Here is a 21498-nt window from a genome sequence, read left to right on the forward strand (position 1 = left end):
GTGTGATCTTTTATCATCTCCAGGGCTCCCGCACTTAGAATGATAAGGAAAGATTTTTGAACGAATACATGAAAATACACGATTTCAGTGAAATAAAGAATAAAAGCAGGTGTCCAACCGGGTGAGGTCTTACAATATTGTCCTGAAACATGACCCTGGGCACCTGGTACCAGGGACTTCCTGATCCCTGGAAGAGGCCAGGAAGGGAAGGGGGCCCCTCTGGGGAGCAGTCAGGAGTACTAAGCACTAAAGATACAGCATTCTCACCACAGCTACTGAACAAAAGCCCACCATGCTTCAGGGCCCAAGTCAGGTTCCCTGGATCCCTCTTGGGGTCCATCCTGGATGTTCACCCCTGTTTCTTGCCGTGGGCTTGTCCTCACTGTCGCCCTCAGTAGAAGCAGCATTCTCCCCGCCTAATTTCGCAGCGCCCCCCAAAGACCAGGTGAGAGTCAGGATAGTGCGCAGACCGGTCCTTGCTGCGGCTCTGAGCCGCGAGGTGCACCTCCGCACGCCGTAAGTTGAGCCAGCCGCCAATCCTGCTCCTTCTTCATCCTCTCCTGCGTTGCGGGAGACAGCCCAACCGCGCATGTGCCGGCGTCGCCATGGCGCTGTTCCCTACGGCGCTCCGTAGAGCTCTCTCCGTGAGCTCCACGTAGGCCGCGCAGGCGCCCTGGGCGCACCGTTCACCTGCTGCCGTTGTCGTCGCCGCCGCCGCCGCCGCCGCCGCTGCCGAGGCTGGATGGGGGTCCGAGGGCAACCAGGGGCACCCAGAAGAAAGAGACGCGGCGGCGGCGACGCCGACACCCGCTGGACGAGTGTCCGCACTCGCCCGCAAGCGCAAGGAGGAGGCGGCGAGGCTGGGCCCCAGCTGTCCCTGGTGTAGAGAAGCCGCCGTCGCCGCCGCGGCCGGGACACCCGGGCTCTTGCCCCTTGGTATCATTCACTCTCAGGACCCTGCGCTGCGCCATGTTCAAGAAACTGAAGCAAAAGATCAGCGAGGAGCAGCAGCAGCTCCAGCAGGCGCTGTCTCCTACTCAGGTACGATGGCCGCCGCTCTTCTGCCGGAGTTCCCGGCACCCCTTACATCGGTCCGGGGGCTAGAAGGCGGGGGCAGGGGTGGGAGGAGGGGAGTTTCCCCGTGACTTTTGACCTCTAACTTGAGGACTCGTCCCAAACTCCAGGCCAGGGATGAGCTCTGGGCGGCCGAGGTCCTCTGTGACTCCTGACCCAGATTCTCCCACCCCCTAACTCCATCCAGTAACGAGTTGATGGGGGTGGTTGGATCCATCGTGACGTCTGATCTCTCTTAAGTTTTCCCTTAGGTCCAACCCGGACCTGAGTTGGGTGAACGTGAGGCCCCGAACTTGTGTGATTTGTGACCCACAGAGGAGGTTCCCCTCACCCATCAGAGAGACCTCAACCGGGAGTGAGGGCGAGGTGGGAAAACCCAGGTCTCTTGTGATATTTGACCTCTAATCGAGGTGTGCCTTCTCCCACGCCCCTCCTGGAATTGAGTATGGAATGGCCAGGATCCGGCAGGACTGACTCCTGGCGGAAGTCTCCTAAGTCCAAACCCTGGTTTAAGGGTGAGGGCCGGGGTCGAGCCGTTCTGGGCCAGGCTACGTGCAGGCGCGGTGGGACTTGAAAGAGGTGGCTGCGTGGCCGGAGTCCAGCGCCCGAGGCTGTCACGAGTTAGGCATTTCGCATAACTTGGTTGATCCCGGACAGACGGCGGGGGGCAGACACACCGAGGCCCTACTAGCCCTGTGCCAGTCCACATCCCTGCTTCTGCTTGTTAAAAAGTCTTGCTGCTCCTAGAACACGGTTACGTTTTTTCAGGAGTGCTGTTGTTTCAGGGAAAGTTTCCAGGGAAAAGGGGGCGTGTTAGTAGTGTTAATTTAAAGAAACAGCTTGCTGACTGTGTTCAAGTGCTGGTCTCAACGGCGAAGGTGAGGGCTTCTGCAGAAATTCTTCCTAGCCTTTCTGAGTCTCAAGAGATTAAGCAAATAAATCTCTGTCTTAATTTTAGGGTTTCTGGTCTTTGCTTGTGGTTGCAAGAAAGGCTGAGTTTTGACTATTGTAGGTGTTTGTAATTTTTTAACATAACATTTGTTTTATAAACAACTATTGCATAGAGTTTATTCCAAAACTATAAAGTGAAGGTATTCTCTTTTAATTTAAAGCTCGTGTAGAGTAAAACATCATGCTTGAGAAAAACATCAGAATGGCAATGAAAGCTTGCCTGTTCCCTCCTGTAAAGTGTAAATGGTTGAAATTTAAATAATAAAGATTGTACTTTTCATACCCTACTACAGTCTTTTTTAACTCTACAAAACACTGTTATTTAAGAAACAGAGAAACCTTACAAGTGAGGCATAGGTGAGGAATGTGGGGAAATGGACGTGTTAGTGAATGTAAGGCACTTATGTCTGGGACTGTATAAAATATTGAGTCAGGATTCCATTTCTAGAAATTTATTCTAAGAAAATTTAGTATGTATTGAAGATTTAGCTACATGGATTTTCATTTCAGCATTGTTTTTTTTTTTTTTTTTTTTTTTTTTTTTGAGACAGAGTCTCGCTTTGTTGTCCAGGCTAGAGTGAGTGCCGTGGCGTCAGCCTAGCTCACAGCAACCTCAAACTCCTGGGCTCAAGCGATCCTCCTGCCTCAGCCTCCCGAGTAGCTGGGACTACAGGCATGTGCCACCATGCCCGGCTAATTTTTTTATATATATATCAGTTGGCCAATTAATTTCTTTCTATTTTTATAGTAGAGACGGGGTCTCGCTCTTGCTCAGGCTGGTTTTGAACTCCTGACCTTGAGCAATCCGCCCGCCTCGGCCTCCCAAGAGCTAGGATTACAGGCGTGAGCCACAGCGCCCGGCCAGCATTGTTTTAATTGGTAAAAAATTAGCTAAAAGTTCAACAATAGAGAATTGGATAAATTCCATCAGGTAGTTGGTTATTTTATGCAGCCATAAAAAAGGTTGACATATTAATTATTTCTGAGACAGGGTTTTGCTCTGCTGTCTGGGCTAGAATGCAGTGGCATGATCATAGCTCACTGCAACCTCCAACTTTTGGGCTCTAGCTAGGACTATAGGTGTGTGCCACTGCTCCCAGCCAAAAAGGTCACTATTTATGGGTCCTTACTATTTCCAGTTATTTTGCTTAATACTTTACATAGATTATTTTATTTAATCCCATGTAAACCAGTGAGGTAGATGCTACTATTATTCCTCTCTTGTAGATGAAGGAATGAGTCTCAAAGAGGTTAAGAAACTTGCCTAATGTTACACAGCTAGTGTTAAAGCCCATAGAAAAGTATTATCATTGAAAGATATTTATGTTAAAAGACAGATTAAAAGCAACATGTAAAATGTGATCCCAGTTTTGTGGTAAAGAATATATATGTAAGTATATTTATGCACAAATATAGTGAAAATAGTTTAAGAAGGATGTACTCTAAGGTGTTGGTAAGTTATTGCGTGTACTTTTTCTTATTTGTAATGTTTAGTTTATCTTCATGAAAATGAATTACTTTTGTGCATTAACAAAGAGGTGGTTGTTTTTAGTAATAATAAAGCTAGTTACACACTAAGATATAAGAGCTTTCAGTTTCTATATCTTAATGATTCTCATGAGACAGTGCATCTGGATCAAATAAAGTCACTTTGTGTATAAAGATTTAAAATAATCTTTTGGGGTAATATGTATATTTATCCAGAACTCGAAAGTAAGTTGTTAGTGATCAACTACTTATGATTCTCTTCTGGTTCCAAATCTTTAGTTATTCATAACCCTTTAGGAATGAAAAGTTCTAGATTATTGTTTTTAGAGAATTAAGGATTTTTTAAATGCATGAATTAAAAAAAAGGCTGGGCGCAGTGGCTCACACCTATAATCCTAGTACTCTGGGAAGCCAAGTCGGGTGGATCATTTGAGTCAGGAGTTCAAGACCAGCCTGAGCAAGAGCAAGACCCAGTCTCTACTAAAAATAGAAAGAAATTAGCTGGAAAACTAAAAATATATAGAAAAAGTTAGCCGGGCATGGTGGCCTGTCCTGTAGTCCCACCTACTCGGAAAGCTGAGGCAGAAGGATTGCTTGAGCCCAGGAGTTGGAGGTTGCTGTGCGCTAGGCTGATGCCACGGCACTCTAGCCTGAGCAACAGAGTGAGACTCTGTCTCAAGAAAAAAAGAAAAGGTTTTTGATGACATTCCTTTTGCAATAGATTACACATATCCTTGTTTTCTTAAGGAAAAGATCTTCAATTTGTAATAATACAGTGACTCTGGGTTATCATTTTTGAGTATAAATTATTTTGTGAAGATGCCATGCCCTCAGGATTTAATGAGGTGTGAAAGGCACTTTTACCCACTCAAAAAAATTTATTCATTTATTCTTGGTCTACTTTTTGTAGTTGTTTCATAACTTTGCTTGCTATCTGCCATATATCTTTCTTTTTCCTGCTTTTGGATGATTGTGGGCTTAGAAACAAGACAGGTAAACTTCTAAAATTTTGTATAAAGTAAGGGCAAGTACCTGAGGGATTCTTTAATGCATTTTAGTGTATTAACACAAATTTTGAGAAATTTATTTTGCGTTTTCAGAGGCCTTTGTGTGCATATTACCTGAGTACTGATTACTGTGATTACTTGATAGGTTTGTTTCAACTAGAGTGATTTGTCAAGTATGGATAATTCTCAGATAAATGAAACATTTGTATCACAATATTTGCAAAACTTTCCAGCAATAGTAATAGTGATATTGTATAGAGTCCTTTAAGGTTTTAAAAGCATTTAGCAAAAACAAGACAGCCTTCTAATAGTCCCCCAATTGTATCTTTTCTTTCTTTGTTTTTTTTAGAGATGGGGTCTTGTTCCATCACAAGGCTGGGGAGCTGTGGCACAGTCATGGCTCACTGCAGCCTTGAACTCCTGACCTCAAACTGTCCTCCGCTCAGTCTCCTGAGTGGCTAGGACTTCCCAGTCACTTCTATTTGGTTGATGCTAATATCCTTCTTTGATGGATATTATTGTTATTATTACTTTAAATTTAATTAATTAATTAATTTTTGAGACAGGGTCTTGCTGTGTTGCCCAGGCTAGATAGAGTGTAGTGGCATCATCATACCCCTGTAGCCTCAAACCCCTGAGCTGGGTTCAAGTGTTCTTCCTGCCTCAGCCTCCCAAGTAGCTGGGACTACAGGTGCATGCCACCATGCCTGGCTGATTTTTCTATTTTTTGTCGAGACGAGTTCTCACTAAGTCATGCTGGTCATGCTGGTCATTCTCACTAGGTCATGCTGGTCTGAAACTCCTGGCCTCAAGTGATCCTCTTGCCTCGGCCTCCCAAAGTGCTGGGATTACAGGCATGAGCTACCGTGCCTAGCCAAAGTGGATATTATTTTAGGTAATCATTTGCCCAACTTTGGTGATAATGTGAAGCCTAGTAACTAATTAAAAATAGTTTTAAAAGTTTCAAATCAAGTTTCACTTATTATTTTTTTAACAACAAATATCTATTTTGGATTTTTAAACTTCTTACAGCACTAACTTGATAAAAGAAACATTAAGAAGTAATATAGACATTGTAATTTCTTGGGATATCTGTAGTACATGAATAAAACATTTTAAAACATTTTTAACCTTTTTCAAATATTGGTAAAACTTAAACTTTAAAACAGATACAAAAAGACAAATACGATTGCGCTTAAATGAGGTACCCAGAGTAGTCAAATTCATATAGACAGAAAATGGAATAGTGGTTGCCCAGGGCTGAAGAGAGAGAAGAAATAGAAAGAAATTAATTGGCCAACTAATATATATAGAAAAAATTAATCCAAACTCACTGTCTAGTTAGAAAAAAAAAAAAAAAGAAAAAATTAGCTGGGCATGGTGGTGCATGTCTGTAGTCCCAGCTACTCAGGAGGCTGAGGCAGGAGGATGGCTTGAGCCCAGGAGTTTGAGGTTGCTGTGAGCTAGGCTGACGCCACGGCACTCACTCTAGCCTGGGCAACAAAGCGAGACTCTGTCTCAAAAAAAAAAATAAAATAAAAATAAAAAAATAAAAACAAAAACAAACAGCAAAGAATTCCACAGATTGCAAAGAGTCCCTTTCTGAAGGGACATAGCCTTATTGTACATTCATGTTTACTGAATAATTAGTCTCAATCTTCCCCCTGGGATGGGGGCATTAGGAAGAGAGGGGAAAGGGGCAACAGAATGGAAAACAAAAAAGGGGAAAAGAAGCCAGTCACAATCTTGAAATTGGGGAAAGCATAACTCCCAGAGAGAACATTTAGATCAGAACGTACGTTATGAAAGACATGATGAAAAGTTCTAATAATTTTGGTACCTAAAATATAAAAGTTTATGTAAAGAATCAACCCCAGATTACTTTGACCATTCTTTCAGAGCTGGGATGTCAAATTGATTTGACAGTGACTTTCAGCAGTGCTGTGCTGAGGATTCAATGGCTGTGTCTCTGCTGTGACTGATTATTCATAGGCGTGGGAGAGAAAAAGAGTGAAATGAACCAGATTATTTGTTATGCTTGTGCAAGAGTAACATCTCACTTATTTGGGACATAACTGAAAAACCGGGAAATATATCAAAAGGCCTATAAGCAGCCCAAAATGTTAATATTACTAACTTCACATTCCATAGCTAATGTAAGTTATAAGAAAACAAAATAATCCCTCATTTAGAGCTTTCTCATACTTATTTTATCCATAATTCCAATAATATAGTTACCTAGTTTCTAAACTAGTAATAGGCCAGAATGAAGGCGAAGACTTGCTATAAGTAGCATAATGGATAGCAGTGACAACTGGCCTAGAAAACATTATATTCAGTTTCCTTTTATCTTAGAAAACTGGAATTAGTTAATTGATTTCAGAAAATTATAGATTTAAAATGGTTAAACCTCATGATGCCTGAAGAGGTTTATAGATATATATCTTTAGCAATTCCACTATTACATCCACTAATGGAATAAACTTAGATTAACATAGTTTTGACTTTAATATGGAACTTCCCAGTATTATGAATATCCAAAATTGTGTTATCTTTCGATTGTATTGTTCAGCCTGGGATTTATGGTTTGTTTTTTTTTAATGTTTTTTAATTACTGTTTTTTGTGTAATTAAAATTCATTAAATATACTTGATGTATTCTAGATTTAAGAGTTAGTAGGCATGTTTATCAACATTGTTCTTTCAGGGATAACATGGTATAGTGAAAGTAGTTCAAGTGGGTTGTAAAATCAGTGGATTGAGCAGCTTTTTTTTTTAAGTGAAAAATTAGGTCAGGGAATATGATATTTCATGTCATAAGAGTTAAGGTTGTTCTGTAAGACTTGTTTTAGATGTGTCCCTAGGTAAATTGGGTGGTATTAATTATTTTTTACTTTGTGTCTCAGGGAAAAATGTCTAAGAAACAGTGATCTAAAGAATACTGGTGAATACTACTTTCAGGGATCATTTCTGTAGTTTACTAGTGAATTTTCTCTGAACTTGTAGGAGCTAGTAGTGAATTTTCTCTGAACTTGTAGGAACAACAGTAACACAAAAGAATGGAGAAATGGGTGAGGGAATCACAAGACCTGTGTGCTAACTCAGATCTCGTAGTATGCAACTTGGGCAAGCTATGTGAGCATGCTGAGCATCTTATATTCTCATCAGGAAATTGGGAATGATAATATCTGTCCTGCTTACCTTTCAGGTTGGTTGAGAGGATCACAGGCGATAATGTATTTGAAAGCATTTGTAATTGTAGAGCATTTATTTATTTAACAGTGTGCCTGCAAGGTGCTATGCTGGATGCTGCATTTGCCTTAAAGGCAGATTCAGTCCCTGGACCACAGGGTTCAGAGACAGGTACTTTCAGTGTGATGGTGGTGTGTACAGGGTGTTGTGACTGCATATAGGAAGGCATTTCTGGAGAGGGTCAGGGTGACATCTGAGTAGAGTCTTGATGGATGTTGAAAAATCATGGTATAGGAACAAGGCATTTGAGGTTTATTCCTAAAGGTGACTGTATTAGTTTTATAATGTTGCATAACTAGTTACCACAACCTTAGTGCTTAATAACTCAGTTATTATTTTACAGTTCTGTACGTCGGAGGTATGGCATGCTGTGACTAGGTTCTCTGTTCAGTGTCTGGCAAGGCTAAAATCAAGCTGTTGTCCAGTCTGCATTCTCGTCTGGAGCTCAGGTCCTATTCCATGCTCATGTGGTTGTGGTAGAATTCGGCCCTTTCTGGTTATAGAACTGAGGTCCTCATTTTTTGCTGACTTTCAGCTCTTAGAGACTGCCAGCATTCCTCGCCAAGTGCCCCCTTAGGCGTTTTGCTTTCTTTCAGGACAGCAAGATTGCATCTCTCTGCCCTCTGTCCTCTAGACCCATATTTGAAGAGCTTATGTAATTAGGTTAGATTCCTCAAGGTAATCTTTTGATTAACTCAGAGCCAACTGATGAGCAACCTTAAACATCAAAATCCCTTTGCTGTGTAATACAATCACAGGAATGATATATTTATAGGGTGAGGGTCATCCTAGAATTCTGCCTACTACAGTGACTAAAACGGTTTTTCTTATACTGAAATTGAGACCTGTGGTCAGTTAATAATCAGTGTGTGGGCAATAAAATATTAATTGTGAGTCTGAATGTAGCCATCAGGTTTCTTGGCTAATAGCTTAGAAATCTGACTTCAGATTTTTTATGGCTATGAGAATTAATCAGCCCATGTTTGGTTTGAAGGAACATAAATCCCTTTATATCCTTTTTTTCTATTGAGGCAGGGTCTCGCTCTGTTGCCTGGGGCTGGAGTGCAGTGGTGGGATCATAGCTTACTACAGCTTCAAACTCCTGCATTCAAGTGATCCTCCTGCCTCAACCTCCCAAGTAGCTGGGACTACAGGCGTAGACTGCTATGCCTGGCTAATTTTTAAATGTTTTTGGAGAGATGGGGTCTTGCTACATTGCTCAGGCTGGTCTTGAACCCCAGGCCTCAAAGGATCCTCCAACCTTGGCCTCCCAAAATGCTAGGATTACAGGTGTAACCTTTATATCTTGAAGTGAGGATATCTCATTAAAGATCCAGGCACTTGGAACAAGTGCTCAAGTACAGTTAGTTCTTTATGCAGTGTTATATACTTTACAGTCACATCCACTCTCTCGTGTGATCTTTGCTTTATAACTTTAGGGGAAGACCAACAAGCCATCAGCCAAGTTTTGCCAGATAGTACTATTTTTCTCAGGACAGTGTATTTTAGAACCTCTTCTTTAACTTTGGTAAACCTCATCATTCGATTTTTCTTAGTTTATCCAGAGCTGACGACGCTCTCAGTTACTTATTAGACTCACATGAAGGCAAAGTATAAAGACATAGGGCCAATTTTTAAACCTTGCAGTGGAGTATACTTTTCAAGCAATTGGAAGGTCACTGCGTGACCACATCTGAACATTTGGAAAGCTGAATTAATAACCCAAAGATTTCTTAGACACAGTGGAATTCTGATACAGAGTTGGTTGGTCAAGAGATATTTCTGCTAGTCTGATAGTACTTTTCTAATTACTTTCCTCTAACTTTTTACCCCTTAGTGACCCTTTTATTAAAGATCTTATATATAACCATTTGTTAGTACATAGATACAAATGGAACTCCTCCTCCCTAATAGTGGCAGCCTTTAAAGCATCTGCAGCCTTCAAAGCTGGCATGGTTTAAAATTATTACTCTAAGTGTGGGAAGGGTTTATTGAATTTCCCTCAACTTTAATGGAAGCTATTTTTGATGTTCTTTCAACATTTGTCATTTATTAGCAGTCCAGTGACTGTGCTTTCCCTTCCTATTTTCTAAGCATAATGTCAACTTTTACTCATATATTTTCTGGACATTTAAATCACTTATAAGACTTCAGCTTTATTTTACATTCAACCATTTTCTTGTTTATATTTTTAAGTCCTTACTCTTCCTGGTTGGTTTTTTTTTTTTTTTTTTTCGTTGTTGTTTTGTTTTCTGAGATGGGGTCTCACTTTGTTGTCCAGGATGGAGTACAGTGGCACAATCATAATGATCATAGCTTACTGTAATCTCAAACTCCTGGGCTCAAGCAGTCCTCAGCCTCCCAAGTAGCTGGGACAACACGCATACACCACCATGCCTGGCTAATTTTTAAAAACAAATTTTGTACCCAGGCTGGTCTTGAACTTCTGAGCTCAAGTGATCCTCCTACCTCAGCCTCTTAAAGTGCTGGGATTATAGTTATGAGCCACCATGCCTGTGAATTTTGTGTTTTTGTCTTGAGTGGGAGAGGATATATTATCCCTTAAGGTGACTTCTCTGCATAGCTAATTTCATCTATCATGTGTTGATTTTTTTGATTCATCTTTTAGAAGGAGTGTGTATGTTAGATTTCTTAGTTGTAAGCAACAGAACTTAGTGTAGTCAGGTAAACAGAAAAGGAATTTATTAAAAAGATTCGGTGGCTTACAGAATTTCCTTGAGGGTCTAAAAGTCTGGGCTGATTGCTACATCCAGCTATACTGGGGAAACTACTCTAAAAATATTGCAGCTGCCTCAGCTTGGCACCAGTATTGCATCTTCCAGTGCACAGCTCATGTCTGTTTGGTTGCATAAAGTTATGTCTCCATGCTCACCAGATGATGAACTTTAATTTTGCCTGTTTTCTCACATTGCTCATTTATGACTGAGGTCTCATGAGGGTGTTTGATTGATGGAGCTCAGGTTACCTGCCCCAGATAAAAAGAAGATTGATTGGGTTAGTAAGTTTTTTGAGTTATAACTTATGAACTTACAAAAGCTATTCATAGAAAAAAGGTTATTAAACTTTTGACATATATTTAGGTGCTTTCCCTCTCCCAATTAAACTGCTCCTTTTGATTTATGCTTTTGACATAAAAATCTTTCCTGTTCAGAGGTTATTGAAATAGACTCTTATATTTTCTTTTTGTATTTCAATTTTTAAAAAAACCACTTAAATATTTAATATAGCTTAAATATGAAGTAAGGATCTGATTTGTGTCTCTCCTTCCATGTGGATAGCCAGTTGTCCCAACACCATCTGTTGAATATCTGTCTTGATGTGAAATGTTATGTTTTTCATAAACTAAATATGTATGTGTGTATAGAGTGTGTATATATATACACTATCCCTCATGACCTCTCAGTTCTAGCCTAGCCAGAATAGTATGTGCACAGATTTGACAAACCAGAGTTCCAGTTATTCATTCATTGACTCATTTATTTGACAAATATTTATTAAATGCCTTTTATGTAGAACTGTGCAACTACAAAATGGTAAGATACAAAGACTCATTCACTTCTGTGTGTATATGAGTTCAGATCTATTTTGCTATAGGTATAGGAGAGTCTTGAAGTTTAGGTTTTATACTTTTCAGGCTGTTTTTAGTTTACTTAGAGTAAACTTCAAACTCCTAGTTTAAATTTTGGGCTCTTACTCCCAAAGGATTTTGTACTGAGCATTACAGGAGTCAGACTATCCTCTACAGAGTTTAAATGGACTAACATGTCAGTATCCAGCAATGATGTTCAAGGTAGGCTTAAATTAAGCAAGGCCCTTGGTTAGAGAGGTAAGGAAGTACTGGTTACCTGTGTACTTCATAGTAGTGAATGTTAGAGCTGGAAGGGAACTTAAAGGTTGCATTGGCAGCTTTTCTTTTTAAAAAATGAACTTTTAATTTTGGAATAATTTTGATTTACAAAAAAGTTGCAAAGATAGTACAGAGAGTTTTTATATACTCCTCACCTGGCGTTAGTTTCCCTTAATGTTATCATTGTAACATTACCATCACAACCTATTTTTATGTATTAAGACATATAGTCCTAAAAAGTTAATTTAGCAAAGATCATAGTTCTAGTTGGTGGCAGTCAGGCCAAGAACCCAGGCCTGGTAGGCTGGGTCTTCTAGTTGATTATGTTTGTTATTCTTTTCTGCTTTTCATGTGTTTGCTCTTTTCTTTCACTGAATTCTTTGGACTTGGACTAAGAATGCCATAATTTTTTAAATCTAGGCTTCCTCCAATTCTTCAACACCAGTAAGAACCAGGAGCAGGACATCTTCATTTACAGAGCAACTTGATGAAGGTACACCCAATAAAGAGGTAAGTTTGGAATTTCTTTTTCAATATACCCATTATAAGAAGCTAACTAAAATGTAATGCTGTTGATAACAGTAGGAAACTATTTTGACAGGTCCATTATTTCATTCCTAGGTTTTGTTTTTATTAATATAATTGGTCAATATTTTTGCAAATAGCAGTTATGGTTTCATAAAGTGTGTTTTTGATGAGAACCTTAATTTGAGAGGATATACTCTATTTAATATTTGAAGTTTTCAGAATAATTTGATAACAATTTAAACGGTAACATAGCATCATTTTTTCAAGGTAGTGAGTGGAAACTGAGAAGTAACTTAACTGATTCCATGTAACTAGCAGCTGGCACCACAACTCATTTTTTCCAACACTTTTTTCTTTCTGTGAAATGTAACACAAGTACAGAAAAGAGGGTAAAGTGCAAGTGCACAATTCAGTGAATTATCATGATGTGAGTCCCCCCAGGTCAAGAAAAGGAACACTGCTAGCATTTTAGTGCTTCCTACCTGCCCCTGAAAGATTACCACTATCTTGAATTTTTGACATTTGCTTCCTTCCTTCTCTTTATAGTTTTACCACTTAAGTATGCTTTCTAAAGGTAGACATTAAAGTTAAACATTTGACCAACAACCAATTTTTGGTTGTTGTGAATTATGCTGCAGTGAACATTATTGTATATTTCATTTGGTATACGTGTACCTGCATTTCTGTTGGTATGTACTTTGGAGTAGAATTGCTGACTCAAAGTATATACTTAGTTTTAACACTTTAGAAGATAATGATGCTTGTTTTCCAGAGTGGTTTTAGAAATTTACATTCCCACCAGGAGTTTATGAAAGTTGCATTTGCTCTACATTCTTGATAATCTTTTTAATTTCAGCCATTTGGGTTTGTGTGTAGTGGCCTTTTGTTAGGATTTTAATTTGTATTTGATGACTAATAAGATTGAGGATGTTTCTTTCATGTGTTTATTGGTAATTTAATATCTTCTTTGTGAAGTGCTTGTTTAGGTTTCTTGCCCATTTTTCTATTGGATTATCTTTTTCTTATTTATTTGTAGACTTTATATATTTATTTATATATTTATGAATTTATGAATGACAGGGTCTTGGTGTATCTTCCCGGCTAGAGTGCTATGGCATCATCATAACTCACTGCAACTTCAAACTCTTGGACTCGAGCGATCCTCCTGCCTTAGTCTCCCAAGTAGTTGGGACTACAGGCACACACCACTATGCTCAGCTAATTTTTATATTTTTTGTAGAGATGAGGACTCAGTCTTGCTCAGGCTGGCATCGAACTCCTGGCCTTAAGTGATTCTCCCACCTCAGCCTCCCAAAGTGCTAGGATTACAGGTGTGAGCCACTGTGCCTGGCTAGGAGTTATTTTTTATATAGAATGGATAGGAGTTCTTTATTGGATATATATCTTTCTTTTTCCTCGAACTGGCAAGTATGTAGAGCAGTGGATATATATCTTATAAATATCTTCTTCCACCCTGTTGCTTGCCTTTTGTTCCCTTGTATCCTTTGATGAACAGAGGTTCTTAGTTTTTACATTGTGTCTAATTTATTAATATTTTATTTGATAGCTATTGTTCTTTGTTTCTTATTGATGAATTCTTTTCTTACGTTGAGAGTATTTCCTGTGTTATCTTGTTTTGCTTTTCACATTTAGATTTGTAGTCTAATCAAAAATGCTTTTTCAATATGGTGTGAGATAGAGATCAGTTTTCATCCCACACAGTGTGTCTATCCAGTTGTCTCATTTTTTCCACACTATTTCACTCTACTACCTCTTTTCAGAAACTGTGTCCATATTTTAGTGGCTTTTTTTGGAGCTCTCTATTCTTTTCCATTTTTTTTTAATCTTTGATTTGATACTACACTGTCTTAATAACTATAGTTTTTTATATTAATTCTTGCTTTCAGTAGAGCAGGTCCTCCTGCCAGGATCTTTTTGAATGTCTTGATTATTCTTATTCCTTTCCATATAAATTTTATAATTAGATATTTAAGTTCCACAAAAACTCAAAACAAAATAAAACAAACAATGACAACAAAACAAATTTACAAAGATTGGGATTGCATTGAGTTTATAGGTTAGTTTGGAGAAAGTCTCAATATCACAAATCAAATTTTACAGTTTTTTTTTTTTTTTGAGACAGAGACTCACTCTGTTGCCAGGGCCTGTGCTATGTTGTCAGCCTAACTCATAGCAACCTCAAACTCCTGAGCTCAAGCTATCCTCCCACCTCAGCCTCTCAGGGTGCTGGGATTACAGGCATGAGCCACCATGCCCAGCCAGAAGGATACTTTCAAATTGTGCTGATGAGGTTACTTTAAAACAAAGTTAGAAAGACCTTTATTTAGATGTTGATAGCAAAATAAACAAAAATTTCATAGTGCAGTTTTTGCATTCAAAGTTAATGGCATATATGCTCTATTCATGGTGTGTATATTTAAATGAGCTGATAAAGAATAGAAGTATAGAATGTATACTTTCCTTGAGATCTTACCTTTTTGGGGAGGGTTTGTGAAGAATTGGTATTCTTTAAATGTTTGGTAAAATTTACTAATGAAACCACATGTGTGGGCTTTTCTTTGTGGGAAGTGTTTTGATTACTAATTCAATCTCTACTTTTTATAGCTCTATTCATATTTTCTAGTTTTTTGTAATTTGTATCTTTCTAGGAATTTGTCCATTTTATCTAAGTTACCTAATTTGTTGGCATACATATGTTTTTTATTTTATTTTATTTTATTTTTTTTTAGAAGCAAATTTGTTTTGAGATGGCATACATATGTTAAATGAAATTTGGCCTGAGGCTGCCTCTGTACCTCGAGTCCCTACATATGTAACTGCCTAATTTAGTACATTAACAAACTGAAAACCTAAATTAGGAATGTATTTTTTGTAGCAACTCCTGAGTCTTAGCCAATCACAGCAGTAAAGCTTCTGCCAATTTCAGTATACCAACTGATCGGCCCATACCCAAATAGGCAAACACCTTTTCTTTTAACACATAGGATAGGCTGGGTGTGGTGGCTCATGCCTGTAATCCTAGCACTCTGGGAGGCCAGGTGGGAGGATCCCTTGAGGTCAGGAGTTCAGACCAGCAGGAACAAGAGCAAGACCCCACCTCTACTTAAAGAAAAAAACCCAAAAAAACCCAAAACACATAGGATGGTTTTATAATCCTTTTTATTTCTGCAAATTTGACAGTAATCTCCTCTCATTCCTGATTTCAGTAATGACTCTTCTTTTTTTTTTTTTTTTTCTTCCATCAGTCTAGCTAAAGTTTTGTCAATTTTGTTGATTTTTTTTTTTTTTTTTTTTTTTTGAGAATCAACTTTTGGTTCTACTTTCTTGTTGAATATGCTGAATATTCCCAGAATTGGAGTGGCAAGCTGATTTTTGCTGACTTATTTTGCTCAAGTCTAAAGTGCCATGGACTTAGCAAAACTCCCTTGAATCTGTATTGCGCCTTTTTTTCCTGGGCTGATACATGCTTTTTCCCATCTTTATATATCCTTGATCTTTTCAGTGGTGATTAGGGCTAGGGAAAGTTAGATACTTTGTCTTTTTTTGCTATCTGTTTTTGTTTAAAGGCTTTATGTATAGTAGAAATAGCTGTATAGACAAAATAGAGCCTTGACTTGAGGTCTTGAATTTGATCAAAATGACTTACCAACAGTCTGTACTGCATATTTTCTCATTTGCTGCTGCAGTAGACCATTTTATTATCCTGTCTTCTGTAGAGTATACTATCACAGATACTTTTTAAGGTATACAGTGTTGCAAGTAAGAATGTAGTGAGTTTAATTTACTCAAAATAGTAAGTGTTGCTGCTAACAGTTGTATTCGACACATTGTCTGCCATACTAGAAAAAAATTTTTTTCTTTGGGGCCACAGTACTTTATTATAAAAATAGGATAAAAACTTCAGAAACAAAATGATCCTTTCAAATTTAATGAAAAACTTGTTATTTTTTATTGTTTTCTATGTGTGAGTTATACGCAACTGGAAAAATAGTTCATGCATCTCCCAAGGTAAAGAGACATGTGAGTTACATATGCTTCATGAGGCCCTGGGCTCAGAACTAGTGTGAGTTAAATATAGCTCATATGGCAGTTAATGTGTTAACAGTGTCTGGGAAAATAGAAACAGGACCATCTATCATGGAGGCAGAAGGTTTTATACTCTCGGTAAGGTATTAAACTTCTTAAGCCCTTCCTGTCAGCATTATATATGAGAGATGACAGTCAAGCTTTTGTTGCCTATGAGTAAAAAGAAATCTAAAAATTACTGAAAATAAGTTATAATACTTTCTGAAGGAAAGTATTTTCACTGGGGAAAGGACTGCTGGTTATTAGAAAGAATCAGTTACAATGGTATGTGCTAAATCCTCACCTGAAGGACTCTAGTCCAGTCATGCTGTGAGTTTACCCTTAAGGGATCTTTATTGTTTCAACAACACACTAGTAGAAGAAACTTAAAAAAAAAGATTTGAGAGTTGTATCTGGGTACACAAACAAGGTTAACATCTCCCTGGGCTGAGAGGGAATGAAGCTATGGTTCTGGAGGGCTCAAGATTGAGACAAAGGCAGCCCTTTTCAACTAGGGTTCTGTGAGAGAATTAAGCTCTATGGGAAAGGATTTGAGTAACTGTTTTCTTAATTCTTCTAAGGATGGTATGAAACTAGTACCATACTAGGTACATAGGAGATACATTAATTCATAATATATAGTGGATGCCTTAGGGCTAGAAGTATTCTGTGTGGGGGAGTTAGATTTTGTGCTACAAGCTGAGGGCTAACCTGGGATTCTTAGTGCTGGTGAAAGGAGGTTGAGAAAAGCTGTTGCTAACTGCTGCCTAGAGCTGTCTATGGCCCATTATGGGAAACTTGCAGTCCTTAGGGAGGCCTTATGACCAAGAACTGAATCAAACCTCACATTGGCTTAATGACTTGAATTTGTGATCACCTGGGTCTTGCCACAGGGTGGGAAACCCAAACTGGAGTCCTAGAAGTCAGATGGCAGATACAGGCCAGCAGGGCAGTTCCTAGGGGTGGAGAAGCCGGGGACCATTCAGGGGAAGGGCTGCAGGAAAACACAGAACACCCAACAGTCACATATATCATCCGTCTGGTAACATCCCACACTTCCCATAAGCCCTCCCTTGGGCCAGGCCAATAAAAGGAAACCACCTGAGAGTCCTTAACATCTTTCTCCACTCCTGGAGACTGACCTGTTTCTCTCTCTGGAACGTATTTTCACTTTGTATAGTTTTCTTCCTTTTTCTTTCTTTTCTGCAATGAAAGCTGTTTGTGTGGAATTGCTTCATGTCTGTGTTCACTCCATCACACCAGCCCCGCTTGCGACTCTTCCAAGCAAGGAGCCAAAGAACCAGAACAACATTTCTCGTTCAAAAATCCAACCTTGACATTTTAGTATACTACTAAAATTTAGAATTTAGTATAAAGTCAATTCTTGAATCCTATCCAAGGAGTACCAGTTATTAATATAACAGAAAAGACTAAAAAATATTTTTCCTATCCACAGTTATTAATGGTCTCTAATGTAGGACCAGAAAAAGAGTTAGTGAAGGCTCTATTTAGTATCCATAACTCTGTAGTACTGAGATGAAAAGTGTATGTTCTTAAGCTTTTGCAGACATATTCAGATATTAGTTCTTTGTTATATATTACTCAATATATATTATTTGTTTGTTTGTTTTTTGAAATGGGGCCTCCCTGTGTTGCCCAGGCTCGTCTTGAAAGCTGGGCTCAAGTAATCCTCCTGTCTCAGCTTCATCACATAATATATTATGTAACTCTATATTACATAATATGTTAACTGCTAATGTAATGTTGCAAAGATCCATTTTTACAAGTTTTTATTTTGAAATAATTATAGATTCATAGGAAGTTCTAAAAATTTTTGAGGAGGAGGCCCTGTATACCTTCACCCATTTTCCCCCTGTAGTAACATCTTTTTTTTGAGACAAGAGTCTCACTCTGTTGCCTGGCTAGAGTGCCATGGTGTCAGCCTAGCTCACAGCAACCTCAAACTCCTGGGCTCAAGCAATCCTTCTGCCTCAGCCTCTTGAGTAGCTGGGACTACAGGCATGTGCCACCATGCCTGGCTAATTTTTTCTATATAATTATAGTACACTATCCAAATGAGGAAATTGACATTGGTAAACTGTGACATCCACAGAGCTTGTACACATTTTAGCAGTTTTACATGTACTCATCCTGTTTGTGTGTGTGTATGTGTGTGTGTGTGTGTGTGTGTGTGTGTGTGTAGTTCTAAGCAGTTTTGTCACATGTATGGATTTGTGTAACTTCTATAAAAATTTATTGTAATTATAATTTCTTGTATATCTAATTCATGATTGTGTTAGTATTTTGGTCTTTAGTATACAGTTTCTGAAAGAAAACTAAAGCACAGAAGAGAATATATACCAAAAGGATTAGTGTAATATAATTTATCTTTAAAACTTACCATAAATTTCTGTTTCAAAAGCTATTTTTGTACATATTTTGGAGAGAGAAATAATGTATATAAGTACAAAGCAATGATTATTTAAAGCTTTTTGTGTTTTATCATCCCTATACATTTTCATGTGATCTTTTTGAATATATAAAAATGAAGGGCTCAATATTTATGAATGTTATACTAAGGCTTTGTGTTTTTTACTATGTGTTTTTTAACCCACTTTACTGATGTGTGATTGACATGTAAAAAGCTGTTCATATTTAAAGTACACAACTTCATGAGTTTGAGGAGAAGTATGTATCTATGAAACCATCACCACCATCAAGGACCTAGACATATTTGTTTCCTCCCATACCCATTATTATTTTTATTTTCATCATTATTTTTATTGCTAAGAACAGTTAACATAAGGTTGACCTTCCTAGAAAATTTTAAGTGTATAATACAGTATTGTTAGTTGTAGGCATTATGCTGTATAGAAGATCTCTGGAATTTATTTATCTTGCCTATCTGAAACTTTTTACCCTAATATGTTGTTTTTTATTGGTATGAATTTTTATGCCAAATTGCCAGATATGCTGTGTGCCATGGTTTCTGTTGTATATATCATTTGCATGCCGGTAAGCAAGTTGTTTATAAGTTGGGCTTTTAAATCCCAAACTTATCAACTCACCTCCATTCCTGACCTTTCTCTGTAGCTTATTTCTGTGGGTGGGATGGTGGTGGTGATGGTGATAGTCATTATAGTATTATGCATGCTGTGTGGTGAGAACACTTTACAACATGCCATTATGATTTGTTTTTCATCATTTGTTTTATTTTTATACTTCTGCTTATTACACTGAATGAGACAGCTACTAGCCGGGATGATAGCAGAGCCTGCTTTTCTCTCTGAGTATACTATCTTTGCTTTGGATTCCTCCATACAGCCTAAAACACAGAGTGACAGTGTGGTGAGTCCTTCCACCGCTTTCTGCATTCCCTTTGCCGGGAAGCAAAGTAATTTGACAGTTGTAGATGCAAATCTCACGTTGCTCATCACTTACCATCTTTCAAAGCATCTTCAGTGTCTTGTTGCTAACCTTGCTCTAAAATATCAGAGAGTAAACTGCTGAATTCTGATGGCTGGTGTGCTTCCTGGTGGCTTTTTAACAGCAACAAAATAACACTCCTTTCACTAATGGTTACCTTCACTTAGTCTAAACTCTTAAGTTTTCTCTCTAGGGAATGTTTGCTTGTTAACTAAAAAAAGGTATGCAATGCTAGAAATCTCTGTTCTACTATTAGTAGGAGGCCAAGAATATTTTGAGAAGTGGCTCACATTTTTCAGGGGGAAAATTTGTTATATAAATCCATAATTAAACAACATTGACTAGGTAGGTGGATTCTACTGTAACAAATAATTGCATATTATTTTGCAATGACCAATTTTTTGTGTTAAACATCTAAAAGGAAATAATTGTCTCATTTGTTTTCAACTGATTGAATTCACAGTTTTGAATCTTGCATATAATTTCATTTTGGGAAAGTGGACATTTTCCTATTTAAAGTATTTGGTAGGTTCATAGTTTAGCGAATTAAAATTTAGAGATGTTTGCCCAGGAAGGATAGCTTTTGGTGTTAGATTAGACACTGATTGAACTGGGATTGAGGCTTTTCTAAACAATAAAAATTGATTTAACCTTAATAGGTAGCTGGTGATGAAAGAATATTTCTTAAACCATGTAGGCAGTAAAAATTTGGTATGTGTATGGCCAGTAGCGATCTTTGTTTTTTTTTTTACCCCACCAGTAGCAATCTTAAATTACATTCTAAGCTTGGTTTTAGGAAAGAAAGCAGCTAGGGTGAAAATGAGATTTCTAGTGATGCCTTAGCTTTATGCTTCATATAGTAGTAATAGAAAAAATTTTTTAAAAAGAGAAACTTCTCATAGTCCCACTTCTTTAAGTATATAAAAGTATATCATTTGTATTGAGTATCTATTTTCTTGTAGAAAGTGCTTTTAGCATAAAAGTTGAGGTTTTAGAACTATTTAAAAATAATTTAAGAAGAGTAAAAGTATTTTTATTTAAATTTTGATTTTTTTTGATAAAAGCTATTTCTCCTCATGGAACAAAGGGAAACCCATATTAGAATAAAAAATTAGTGAACGTTTCATTCCATTATGAGTTCACCAGGTGCTGACTTTTCCTTAATTCAATTTTTAAAAAATGTATCTCTTTACCCCAATTCTAAAAATTGCCTTCTGCTTAGTGTTCAGCAGTCAATAAAATTGTAGTTGAAAGATTTAAAAAAAAATACAATTAAAGACAAATCTGGCAGGGAACTTGTGTGTGCTTTTAAGTTAAATATTCTTTAAAAGGGTTTTCTGTTTATCTAAGAATTTCCTCCAATAGAAAGTATTGGTGATTTTTGAGTATTGACACATATTGAGCTAGTTCTTCAGGCTTTTCTCTGAGAGAGGGCCTTCAGAGGCTTATTCGGAGGCTAGTGACTGCACAAGGACTTTTGAAATGTTTGAAATGGCAGAGAACAGGAAGGTAAAAGTTAATTCATATAGGCAAAATGTTAGGTTCTGGGGACCAAGATGAAAATGCAGGGTCCTGTCCTCTGAGAGTTTGTAGCTTAATATACAAATGAAGATGTCAACATACACTTACAGTACAAAGGAATTAAGAAGAAAATAAAGGCATAGGGAGTGTGCTATCCCCCCAGGCAAGTCATATTTGAAAGTTGAAAGATGAACAAGAGTTTGGTTGGCAGAAATTACAGATTGTGACAAAATCTCTAATTTTGCATCTAGAGATTCCCAATTTAAATCTACAGGATAGATTGGGACAATACTTTCCT

At 38.0% G+C, this 21498-nt stretch overlaps 1 protein-coding gene across 5 annotated transcripts in view; it reads left to right on the top strand.

The window, feature by feature from the left end:
- Positions 1-914: 914 nt before the first annotated feature.
- Positions 915-21498, top strand: part of GOLGA4 (golgin A4) — a 108779-nt gene continuing 88195 nt past the window's right edge. For 3 of the 5 annotated variants that reach the window (XM_012745410.3, XM_012745411.3, XM_012745413.3), the window contains exons 1-3: positions 915-1041; positions 12060-12149; positions 19503-19601. In XM_012745410.3, coding sequence (XP_012600864.2) covers positions 970-1041; positions 12060-12149; positions 19503-19601 — 261 coding nt within the window. In that variant the 5' untranslated portion in view covers positions 915-969. The remainder of the gene's footprint in view (positions 1042-12059; positions 12150-19502; positions 19602-21498) is intronic. The other 2 variants (XM_012745414.2, XM_076006342.1) reach the window with 1 other exon arrangement.

The sequence above is a fragment of the Microcebus murinus genome, chromosome 1 (genome assembly GCF_040939455.1).
Source record: "Microcebus murinus isolate Inina chromosome 1, M.murinus_Inina_mat1.0, whole genome shotgun sequence".
Classification (NCBI taxonomy): Eukaryota; Metazoa; Chordata; class Mammalia; order Primates; family Cheirogaleidae; genus Microcebus; species Microcebus murinus.